This window comes from Rhinatrema bivittatum, chromosome 6 (assembly GCF_901001135.1).
Source record: "Rhinatrema bivittatum chromosome 6, aRhiBiv1.1, whole genome shotgun sequence".
NCBI classification, from domain to species: Eukaryota; Metazoa; Chordata; class Amphibia; order Gymnophiona; family Rhinatrematidae; genus Rhinatrema; species Rhinatrema bivittatum.
In genome coordinates, this window is record NC_042620.1 from 172,938,101 (window position 1) to 172,951,000 (window position 12,900).

Sequence of the window (12,900 nt, forward strand, 5' to 3'; positions counted from 1 at the left end):
TAAGACTAAAGTTATTCAACCTATAGCCAGATAACTTTAAACCTAACTAGCAATATTCAAAAGATGGCTGGTTAGGTTTAAAGTTAAGCAACCAAAGTCAGCTGGATAACTTATCCAGCTAATGTTAGCTGGATAAATTATCAGTCTTTCAGGTTTTTGACTATTGGCCTCATAGTGTTCCTAGTGGATTTGGATTGCAGAGCATCAGCCCCTATATTGTAAAGATTCTGAACCTTAGCCAAAAGGCTGAGAAGAGATATTCCTCAGCTCATGGCTTAGACCTTACATTTGATCTTAGTCAAAAGAGGATGAGAAGTATCATACCATGAATAGCTTCAACTGATTTATTGGAAAAGGCATATAATGCCTGCATTCTTATTTAGAGCTGCACCACATTGAGGCCGTGAGGGACTGTTATTACTGTTTAAATGGCTATTAAGTGCTTAAAGATATAAACTAAATTGTTCAAGACAAGAATGAAGTGGATGGATGGATGCAAGCATATAGGGGAGTAAGTGTAGTGAAACAAAAGTGTTTGGTGCTGTGCAGTGGGAGATGAGCACAAAGAGGATAGATCGGACCTCCGTGCCTACCGGTCATGTGATGCTTTTTGAGGGAGGCAGGCTAACACAATCTGCCTATGCTAGTGTGTATCACTCCAAATCATCCTGCCTCTCTTTTTCACTCTAATGCCCTTTTCCTATTTATGGAAATTCTGTTTTATTGGATATAAGACATACAATAAATATATGGTACACAATTGCGACTGTAATTAAGTTTAGGGGTACAGGGTTCTGTCTACTACAGGACATTTCCAGTTCCCCTCTCATTTGACTTCACGATCCTAAGTTCAGGAAAAGACAATGGGGTAGATTTTAAAAGCCCTGCGCGCCTATTTTGCATAGGCCGCCGGCGCGCGCAAAGCCTCGGGACACGCGTAAGTCCCGGGGCTTTGCTTGGGGGGCAGAGGCAGGCGTAACTCAACAAAATAAGGTAGGGGAGGGGGATTTAGTTAGGGCTGGGGAGGACAAAAAAAAGTTTCCTCAGAGACCACTCCGATTTCGGAGCGGCCTCGGAGGGAACGGAGGCAGGCTGTGTGGCTCGGCGTGCGCAGGCTGCCGATTTTGCGCAGCCTTGCACTTGCCGACCCCGGATTTTAAAAGATAACCGTGGCTACAGCATATCTTTTAAAATCCGGCGTACTTTTGTTTGCACCGGATGCGTGAACAAAAGTACGCGATCGCGTACTTTTTAAAAATCTGCCCTAATGTGTTCTCCTCAGAATTAGGCTTTTATTTGTCAGATTTGGCAAGATTTAGCATTTAAAAGGTGACAATTTCAGTCTCTAACATCCTGCCACTAAGCACCAGTTTACCCTAAAGAAAGTTCTGTACCATGGGTGGTTTCAAACATGCCATAAACCTTAGCCTGCCTAAAATATTAATTACTTATGGCTCACTTACTTACCCCTGGTCCCAACTTCAGGCGATTTCCCTGTTTACCTTTGAAGCAGACTCTGGCTGGAGATCTGGAGAATGTGGGCAGGGGAAGAGGCTTGCTTCCTGGTCTGGTACTGGCAGAGCTGCTGGGCTGCTCTCGGTTCCTCACTGGCTCAGACTGCGCGCCACCGTCAATCCTAAGCAGGTAGTCTCCTCTCTTCCGTCTCCTGGCCACACCCACTCTTCTCCCTCCTTGATAGAGATTTCAACCTCCACGTGGATGTACAACCTCATTCCTCCAACTGCAAAACTCTTCTCTTCTCCCTCAACCATATGGGCTTCAGACAAATTGTGAAAGAACCCACCCACAAAGCTGGTCATACTTTAGACCTTATCTTTATAAACGAAGGACTCTCATCCCACACCACCCCAACCTGCCTTGCGGTACCGTGGACCGACCACCGTATCATCTTATCAATGTTAGAGATCTTTAAATCTCCTCCCCAAACAAATCAAAATATCACCATATCAGTAAGGAAACAGTGCTCAGGAGATCACCTCAGTAAACACCTAACCAAGGAACTTATGAATCTGGACCTCGCTGACGCCAACTCAGCAACATCTTCATGGATTAACATAACTAACAAGATAGCAGATCAAGTGTGTCCCTTGACAACAAAATCTATCAATCCGGACAAAGACAACAGGAAACCATGGTTCACCACAGAGCTGAAGTCACTTAAACACGAGCTCAGATGCAAGGAAAACCAATGGCGAAAAAGCCCATCTGCAACAACCCTCCTCACCTACAAAGCATGCCTCAATTCATATAGAAACGAAATCAACAAAACCAAGAAAGAATTCTTCTCCAAAAAGATACACCACTTCTCATTCGATTCAAGAGCCCTCTTCTCTTATGTCTCAGCACTCACCAAACCTCCTGGACCTAGCATCCCAGATGACCAAGCTCTTAAAAAAGCTAATGAACTAGCCGAATTCTTTGACAACAAAATCACCTCACTCGTAGCCCCTCTCAAAGGGCCATCTCTGCACACAAGCTACGCAAGCAACCACAGCCCACAAATTCCTCAACCCAACACATACACAGCAGCACTCGAAACTCTTGAACCCACGTCCACCTTAGAAATAGCAAACATCCTTAAGAAGATAAAACCATCCTCTCACCCACTAGATCATATTCCATCAAACCTGCTGAGTTCAATCCCCGACATCATTGCCAAGCCAGTTGCAGACATCATTAACTGTTCCCTTGCCCAAGGCCAAGTTCCCGACCAACTCAAGTTGGCAATGCTCAAACCTCTCCTCAAAAAACCCAACCTTCCCACTTCGGATCCTGCTAACTACAGACCTATAGCAAACCTTCCTATGTTAGCTAAAATTATGGAGAAAGTGGTCAACAGACAACTCTCAGAATTCCTTGATGACAACAATATCCTCACCACTAACCAATTTGGATTCCGGAAGACAAAGAACACCGAATCTCTGCTAGCCACACTATCGGACAACATTATCTTCAATCTGGAAAAAGGCCAACCTTGCCTCCTCGCACTTCTGGATCTCTCCTCAGCGTTCGACACCGTGAACCACTCTAGCCTACTACAACGGCTAACAGACATCGGCATAACAGGAGCAGCTTTCAACTGGTTTAAATCCTTCCTTGAGAACAGAACATACAAAGTCAAGATAAACAACAAGGAGTCTCACCCCATTCAATCCAAAATGGGGGTACCACAAGGATCCTCACTCTCCCCCACCCTCTTCAACATTTATCTCCTCCCACTCTGTCATCTACTTACTAACCTCAATCTAATCCATTTTCTATACGCGGATGACATACAAATACTCATCCCTATAACGGATACTATCCACAAAACCATGGATTACTGGAATAAATGCCTCTCAACCATCAACGATCTACTAGCCAGTCTCAACTTAGTTCTAAACACAAACAAAACGGAAATTCTTATAATAGCACCGGAACAATCTGCCCCAACCACCGCCTGCAATCCTCTAGACACCTCAGGATATACCACCTCACCTCAAGTCAGAGATCTGGGTGTACTCCTAGACAACAGACTCAGCCTCAACAAATTCGTAAATAACACCACAAAAGAATGCTTCTTTAAATTACAAGTTTTAAAGAAACTAAAGCCACTCCTCCTCTACGGGGATTTCCGCACAGTACTCCAGGCCATCATTCTCCTGAAATTGGACTACTGCAATTCACTCCTGCTGGGCCTTCCCGCCTGCACCACCAAACCCCTCCAGATGGTCTTGAATGCCACAGCAAGAATTCTCACCAACGCCAAAAAAAGGGACCATATCACCCCGATCCTCCAGCATCTCCACTGGCTCCCCATTAAATACAGGATACAGTTCAAAACCAGCATGATGATTCATAAGGCCCTACATAGCATCTCTCCACTCAACTTAACCTTCCAGCTCCAACTACACACTTCTAAAAAGCCAACCAGAAGGGCATATCAGAACAGAATGATCACCCAACCAGCAAAATCCTCCCTGAGGAAACACGCACTATCCACAGCGGGCCCTTCGCTCTGGAACTCACTACCACCAGACCTCCGCCTTGAGCCGTGCTATTCCACGTTTAAAGTGAAACTCAAGACTTGGCTCTTCCTACAAGCTTTCCCAGAGAGCTAAGAGCAGGAAGAACAACAACCCTCCTATCCCACAGCAATTTTGTAATGTTTATTTGCTTTATTTATGTGTTCTTAGTAGATCTTAGTTTGTATTCTACTTTATAATAGATTAACTGTTCGATATGTTCCATGTAAACCGCCATCCCGGCGATAGTTATCTCTGTTATCTGTGAACCGGAGTGATATGTATATTATACAGGAACTTCCGGTATATAAAAACCATAAATAAATAAATAAATAGCAGGGGATGCTGGGCTGCTTCCGGTTCATTCCCCTATTTGCTCCCCCTGTCTTATACTTTCCAGCTGATAAATATGCATAAGCTTGTGCAAAATCATGCAGTGGGTGGAAGGTCTTTGCTGCATTACAAGTCTTTTTTCCCCCTCCCCATTTCTTTGGGGGGGGGGGCGGGGAGAATCCTGCCACATCTTGGACCAAGGCTGTTTGCTAGAGTCAGCATTTTCTCCATTTCAGAATGCTTCCCCTTTATCCAAGGATGGGGGCCCTTCTGACCTCTGGACTTCAGTTTATGAGCTTAAGTTGCTGCATTGTCCCTCTGCCTTGGTTTTATTTACACAGGCTGTTACAAACAGGCAGATTTTGATAAATATCCTTCAGTTTGGTTTGTTGATTTATTTATTTTAATTTATATTCTGCTTTTTGCACTTTTTTTCAGCACTTCAAAGTGGATTACATTCAGGTACTCTAGGTTTAAAGTTCTCATCTAGGCAAAGTTTCTTTTCTTGAGCTGTGACAGTGTTTTGGCCTGTCAGCATACTTGTCTCCATACGTCTTGGCTATTATGATTTATGTTAGGTGCTTTCAGTGGTAAAACATGGGATATCTCCCTGCATTCCTGTTGCACACCATACACTTAGCAGATACTACATACCCACCCCTAACAGTCACCCATCTCCCCAACCCCTGCCCTATTCCTATTTATTTTATTATTCTTTATTAATTGCCCTTCATACAAAACAAAAAAAACCATGTTCCATAAGAAAACAGTAACAAGGAAATATTAGTAAGATAACTGTTCCATTAGGCAAAATTAGTTTTGCCACTTAAACCACTCCACAAAATAGAGGGAATATCCAATAAGGCAAAAAGAAACAAATAACTACATAAAGAAAATGACTAAGGCAAACCTTAGCCTTCTGCATAAGGGATCCATGTCACATAGAGGCCATATTAAGAAGGGGAAGTAAAACTTTAATTTCAACTCGACACACAATCCTAGAACTAAGAAAGGCAGTAAGCTGGATGTCAAAAAAGACTTAAGAAGACTAGCTACCTACTGAAACTCGCTTACACCAAAACTTAAAAAGGAGATAAAAACTTGGTTGTTCAGGATGGCATTCACTCGCAAGAAATATACCATCAGCAAAAAAGATTACAGATTCCTTTCATCATTGAATTGTTTTTTAATTTTTTGACCTTTTATTTTTTATTTCTGATATTAACTCTTGCTCATATTTCATTTTTGTGCTATTAATACTTTTATATATTTTACTTCTTTTTCTTTTATTATAATACTTCTATGTATGATTTTAGGAATTGAAACTGTATTAGATGTTTTATGCAAATGTTGTAAACCGTTATGGAACCCACCGAATGACTGTATATAAAAACTTGTAAATAAATAAATAGCTGGATTACACATTATCAGGAATAATTTAAACAGAATTTACTGCCAAGTTGCAATGCTTGCAGGTGTATTGCAAGGAATTGCTTTCTTTTCTGTTGTGTTATTCTAACTACATCGGGAAATATAAGAATAATAGAATTTAGGAAAAGCTCGTTTTTATGGTAAAAAGATTTTTCAATACCCAGTTTCTGTCAGACTCAAGGACAAAATTCACTATCTGCATTGGAACACTGATAGCTTCTGTTTCTTCTTTTTCCAATATAGAAGTAACATCCAGAAAATCAAATGAGAGTAAGGAAGCTTCATTCTGAGATTTTTTATTGAGAAAAGGAGGACTATAATAAACCTTAGCAATAGGAAGGCTAGCATTTTCAGGTATCTTCAACATCTCAATAAAATAGCATTTAAGCAGTTACAGTGGAGGGGATGATGATATTTTTTGGAAAATTTACAAAACCTAAAGTTCTATTCCTAATCCTAATATTTTCAAGCCTGCTATAAATTCGAATATTATCCTTAGATAGATCTGAACATGCTCCGGTGTCCTCCCCAAAGTAGATTCTACATTATCCAAAGATTTCTTGTGTTCCCTCATCCCAGTTTCCAGTTCTTCAACTTTACCTGGAATATCTTTTACTTGAAGAAACAATTAAAACTGAGATGACATAGATTTTTCAACCTTAGCCAAAGCTTCCCAGATCCCCCCCCCCAAGCATAATAACTGTAGGTTTTTCCAGAGCCAATGCAAAGAAAGGACTGGTTGAGGGAGTAGTCTGTTGAGAAATTTTTGTCAGGTTGATCGGACTCAAAACTTTGCCTTCTTGCAGTTCTCTAGATTCTCTGGCTAGCCGCAATATCCTACTAAACTAGTCGGCAGCAGCAACTTCCTCATGCTGTGTTCCCAGTCAGCATCTGACATCCTCGCGCCTCACTTCTGCTGCTGATAAAGAGCTCCCTGCATCTCAGTATTGAAGAGGGGACCCATTCCTCTGGGGTCAAAGAGATCTCCAGGTCCAGGCTGAGAGTGGCAACTCCATTGCATAACTGGCCTTCCAAGGATAACTTACTGGGGATTTCTGGTAAGGGAGCCCTCACAAGGAGAGTATCTATAGACTCTGTAGTTAGTACAGCTACAAGTTCAACAGGGAAACCCTTAGTTTCCCTTTCCATTTCACCATTGATAGGGCAGAGATCTTGAGTCATGGAAATCACAGCCTTGCATTTACCATCTTGGACACCTGCCCCTCCCCCCTCATAAATATATGTTCTTGCTGCAGTGATATCTAGCTGTTGCTCTGCCTTTGTGTATGTCAGAGAGACATCCCAGCTTTTTAGAATATTTACTTTTGGATGGTGACATTTTGAATACCAGAACTGCTAAGAAATCTTTGATTGATTGACTTTCTCCTAGCCATTTTAATGAATTCATCATGTATGCCCCAGTTGGCAGTAGACATATGAGGCTTGAGACATATTGGGTGAATATTGAGAAACAAAATATTCCTTCAATTACCATAATAGTATCCTTTCTTTTAGATGGTGAATTGTTTGATTGTGGCTTTCAGTTCCTTTGTGCACTGCAGAGTTGTTGGTAGGCTTTTGGTCGTTGCCAGAAATCTCTCTATACATATAGTACCAGAGGCATTATTTCTGTCCTAATAACTCACTGCTCTGTAGGGCCTCTTTTGCAGAGCATCTGGCTAAGCAGTGCATGTTGTTTTCTCTTTTGGAAAGAATTATTTTGTTAACTGAGAAAAGTAGTATACATTCTTATTGTGTGCTTGTTTCCATTTTGTATAGGTCACAATAATATTTATGTAGTACCAATACAAGGTACTGTACAAGATAATTTGCATTTTACAATAGTTCTGTTCCAGGGATTTCATTATCTAAGACTAAGTAGTAGGTCACACAGTGCAAGGCGGATGGAAGAATGGACCTAAGGTTTGCTGCTGTGTTTTCTAACCACTGCGAAATGGAGCCAGGCACAGAAAGTACAGCATACACACACCCACATGCTTATTCTCCAGTCTCGTCTTCCTTAAAAGAGCCATGAATAAACTTTTCATTGAACCTTATTTTAATATGCTCAAATGGATAGATTGCTTGCCTTTAGCCCATTTCAATGTCATCAACTCAAAATCTACTTCTAGATGGAATGGGCTGAGATCACATTTAGTCTACTTCAGGCTGATGAGTGCTTCTTGCAAACGACTTATCGCTTAATCACAGATGAGACAATTTACTAACGATATAATACTTGCACCAGCCAAAGAAAGGTGTGAAAATCTGTGTGGTGTGGGCAATAAAACCACAAGTCAGTAGAAGATCAAAAAGGAGAATAGACAAATCCAGTTAACAAGTATGCAGTATAGCTGTATCAATCACCCCAGAAAAGAAGCACATTTGACCAACATGCAACAAAAGCAAGGCTTTAGTATATTCTCTGATAGCATTGAAGGGAAGTGGCAGGTTACCCAGCATGGGCAGCAAGTTGTCTTGGTTATGCTTCTCAGCTAAGGGAATGAAGATAAGAAGCAGAATCTTCAGGTGGTCAAGGCTGTATGATTGAAAGCTAAGCTGAGGAGTACATAGCTCAGTAGGAAAGAACAAGAGCAAGAAAGGGTCATGACCAGAGCTAGTAAGCTGTCTAAGCAATCAAACTTGTACAGTGCAAAGTTGGGAGATATCCTAGAATAATGCACATAAGGGGCAACTAGGCAAACTGGATGGGCCAACTGGTTCTTATCTGATGACACAAACTATGTTACTAGGTAAACTGATACTTGCTAGTGGAGTGGTTAGCCAGCAGTGCTGAAGGGGTGGATCTTGCTCAAGTATATGGAATCTGTAGGAGGAGATTACACTTAAATCTATTATTTCTATATCTGAGGGAACAACAATTATGCATTCTTAACAGGATTGTAACTTCTCCTCTTAGAGCATTTCAAATGGGTTTGTGAACTATTTCATGTATAAAATACACACAGCCTTCTACCCGTTTACAACTGTACTCCAGTGTACCTTCAATGTGTCCCACAAAAATCAACCCAATAGTATCACTGGTAAAGCTATCAACATTTACTGGTCAATGCCAAGTATTGTATGTAGGCCTCTCACTCACAGGGTCTGCATAGTGTAACAGACTCCTAATTAGGTACAAGGCCACCTTACTTTAATTATAATATTTTTGTTGGAATTTTTCATTTTTTTGCACATTAAAACTGCCCCATATCAGTCCTTCAATAGTCCTCTTAATTTTCATATACTATACTCCAAAGGTACGGGAGAAACAATAACTACTTATCTCGCCAATTTTGGTTAGTCACCCGACACGCGCGTGTTTCGAACCATCGGTTCTGCTTCAGGGGAATTTTCTTCCGTATCCAGTCTCAGAGACGAACTTCTGAGCTTCCATTCCGCGAATTTGGGACTTCCAGCTCTCTTTTCTTGGCTCAATTACCACAATTTTAAATATTGCCGCGGCTCCCTTACGCCGCGTCCATCTTTGAAAGGCACACCGACTCGAGTGATCCTATTATAGCCTAGACCGGAACCTACGTCATCCCAGACAGTTTCCTTTCACGTCCGGTCTTCTCATTTGCTTTTCTTGTTTACGATATACAGACACCGCGAAAGTCACGGCTGTTATCATTCTGTATAATTACCACGGTATTAAGAAGCAAAACACCATGTTCTTTCTCATATTCTTTTTTTATTTTTATTTGTATTCGCTGCTATTGTTATCTCGACCAAGCGGCGTTCTCTGTCACGTCCGCTTCAATATCACTAGGCACTTAATCACATGATCTACATCCCGTCCACTTCAGCGTCCCTAGCAACTTGATCATTTGATCTCCATCACGTCTGTTTCAGCGTCGCTGACAACTTACTCACATCATCTTCTAAACGTGCATTAACAAATTCTTCATCCATTCAAGCGTCATCTCCATCACGTCTGTTTCAGCGTCGCTGACAACTTACTCACATCATCTTCTAAACGTGCATTAACAAATTCTTCATCCATTCAAGCGTCATCAAAAAATTAAATTAAATTAATTTTTTGATGACGCTTGAATGGATGAAGAATTTGTTAATGCACGTTTAGAAGATGATGTGAGTAAGTTGTCAGCGACGCTGAAACAGACGTGATGGAGATCAAATGATCAAGTTGCTAGGGACGCTGAAGTGGACGGGATGTAGATCATGTGATTAAGTGCCTAGTGATATTGAAGCGGACGTGACAGAGAACGCCGCTTGGTCGAGATAACAATAGCAGCGAATACAAATAAAAAATAAAAAAAGAATATGAGAAAGAACATGGTGTTTTGCTTCTTAATACCGTGGTAATTATACAGAATGATAACAGCCGTGACTTTCGCGGTGTCTGTATATCGTAAACAAGAAAGCAAATGAGAAGACCGGACGTGAAAGGAAACTGTCTGGGATGACGTAGGTTCCGGTCTAGGCTATAATAGGATCACTCGAGTCGGTGTGCCTTTCAAAGATGGACGCGGCGTAAGGGAGCCGCGGCAATATTTAAAATTGTGGTAATTGAGCCAAGAAAAGAGAGCTGGAAGTCCCAAATTCGCGGAATGGAAGCTCAGAAGTTCGTCTCTGAGACTGGATACGGAAGAAAATTCCCCTGAAGCAGAACCGATGGTTCGAAACACGCGCGTGTCGGGTGACTAACCAAAATTGGCGAGATAAGTAGTTATTGTTTCTCCCGTACCTTTGGAGTATAGTATATGAAAATTAAGAGGACTATTGAAGGACTGATATGGGGCAGTTTTAATGTGCAAAAAAATGAAAAATTCCAACAAAAATATTATAATTAAAGTAAGGTGGCCTTGTACCTAATTAGGAGTCTGTTACACTATGCAGACCCTGTGAGTGAGAGGCCTACATACAATACTTGGCATTGACCAGTAAATGTTGATAGCTTTACCAGTGATACTATTGGGTTGATTTTTGTAAAATACACACAGACCAATACTACATTATGTCATCATTTTTGGGAATTATACGCCAGTAGGGCAATATGGGGAAGCGGTTTTGCAACATATGTCTGTTTTTCATGTGGGTTTACCATTGCTTCCAACGCCCTGTATTTTGGGTATACAACCTAAAAAATGTTCAGTGCTCTAAATTTGACTTTGCATTTGTAGTCAAGGGCATATGTATTGCTAAGAAATATATATTTCTGAAATGGCTGCCCAAGGAGGCACCAAGTTTGCCAATTTGGATGGCAGAACTAACAACTAAGTAATTATCCAGCTAAGTAGTGGCAACTCACAGCAGATAGAGCGCATAAATCAGTAGTTATATGGCTATCTAGTGGCTGTTTCCCACTACCAGATACTCTGATAAATTCTGATTTATCTGTCTAAGTGGCAGTAGTGGCTGCCACCACTTACCTGGATAGCTTGTCAGGGATGCTTCTACCCTCTTCCCTAGTTACAATGTGCATTTGACTTGTGCCCCTGCCCAGTTACTTTTCTCCCTGTTGAAATGTATTTTCCAAACTTTCAGTTATTATGTGAACCGGTATGATGTACCCACTAATGCCGGTATATAAAAGTTTCTAAATAAATAAATTTTACAGTTTTTTACGCTTTAACTCCCGATGCATTAGCATATCATTAGCTTACTGCATTGGGAGTTAAAAAATAAAAAGAATCTGGGCATTAAAAATGTTTACTGAAAAGCAGCGCACATTTTATTAGCACCAAGATAAATCACCCTGATAGTAACATACGCAGGTATTGCCCAGTTCATTGTCTCTAGTCAGTTACCCAGAATTTGTTAAATTCTTTCTCTCAGGCAAGCTCATTTGTCAGTGTCCTGAAAGCAAATTTTTAGTATAGCTTCTCTGGCACTTCAAACAGCTTCCCAGATGAAATAAGAGCTGAGAATGACTTGCTGCATTTTAGCTTAAGCTAATGTTGTCTTCGGTTACTCATTGACCAGGGATTGCCTGAGATTCCTACTATATTGTTATATCATTTTATTGTGTTGTTTGTTTTTACTTATTTGCTAAGATGTACTATTATCGTTGTGGTGTACTCTACTCTGTATGTTATTTGTAGTCCCTGAGATTTGCAGATCAGCAGAATATAGTTTGTTTAAATAAATAAAATAGTACATCAAATAAAAACATTAAAATATTTACAATTATATCATTGTACTATGGCAGTATTGATATTGATGAATCAAAACATTTTGAAATGTTTGCCTCTTTAAATCTCATTTCTAGATTAAGCCTAAGTTCTTAATAAATAGATCTTAAAAGTATCTGCAGAACAGATCCTGCTATTTATCTACAGTGTCTTGTAAAAGTCTTCACATCCTTGAGTATTTTTCAAATTCTGCTGTCAAAAAATACAAATCAAAATTGTTCATTAATCTACACAATATCTTTTACACTTTCATCATGGAAGAATAATTACAGAAATATATTCCAAAAACAATTAAGAATAAAAAAACTCATATTTTGGTTGCATAAGTCTGCACATCCTTTGTCATAGCAAGGGCTTCTGCATTTGGATTGAAGCAAAGATCTTTCGTTCCTTGGCCTTTAGTTTTATGAAAAAGTTATGTTGTGAGAATCTTATAGGCTATTTAACCATCTGTGTAACCATAACATCTAGAAAAATGTTTTGTCTAAATTTTCACCGTTGCCTGACCTGAAGGTTGGTGGCTCAATTAAAAGATAATTTACATTCCTTAGGCCAACTAACTGTACATTTTTACTAATATCTAAGCAGCCTGTATAGTAAAGATTTTCTTCCATTTTGTGTATATAAGAAAATGCTTAGTATATAAAACCCTAGTTTTTTAAACAATATGGTTTCTTTCCTTTCAGATACCTTTTGTATGATGTGAATCCCCCTGAAGGGTTTAATCTACGCCGAGACGTCTACATTCGGGTGGCCTCCCTTTTGAAGACCTTGCTGAAGAGCGGAGATTGGGTGTTGGTGCTGCCACCATGGGGACGTCTCTATCATTGGCAGAGTCCTGATATTCATCAGATCCGCATTGCCTGGTCTGAATTCTTTGATCTTGAAAGCCTCAACAAAAACATCCCAGTCGTTGAGTATGAGCAGTTTCTTATAGGTAATGCTTATTTAAA

The 12,900-nt window shown here is 40.3% G+C and overlaps 1 protein-coding gene across 1 annotated transcript in view; it reads left to right on the plus strand.

Annotated features, from left to right (window-relative positions):
* The window catches only part of POFUT2 (protein O-fucosyltransferase 2), an 80,698-nt gene that overhangs the window by 16,960 nt on the left and 50,838 nt on the right, over positions 1-12,900 (plus strand). Inside the window, exon 2 of the mRNA XM_029606153.1 lies at positions 12,634-12,884. Coding sequence (XP_029462013.1) covers positions 12,634-12,884 — 251 coding nt within the window. The remainder of the gene's footprint in view (positions 1-12,633; positions 12,885-12,900) is intronic.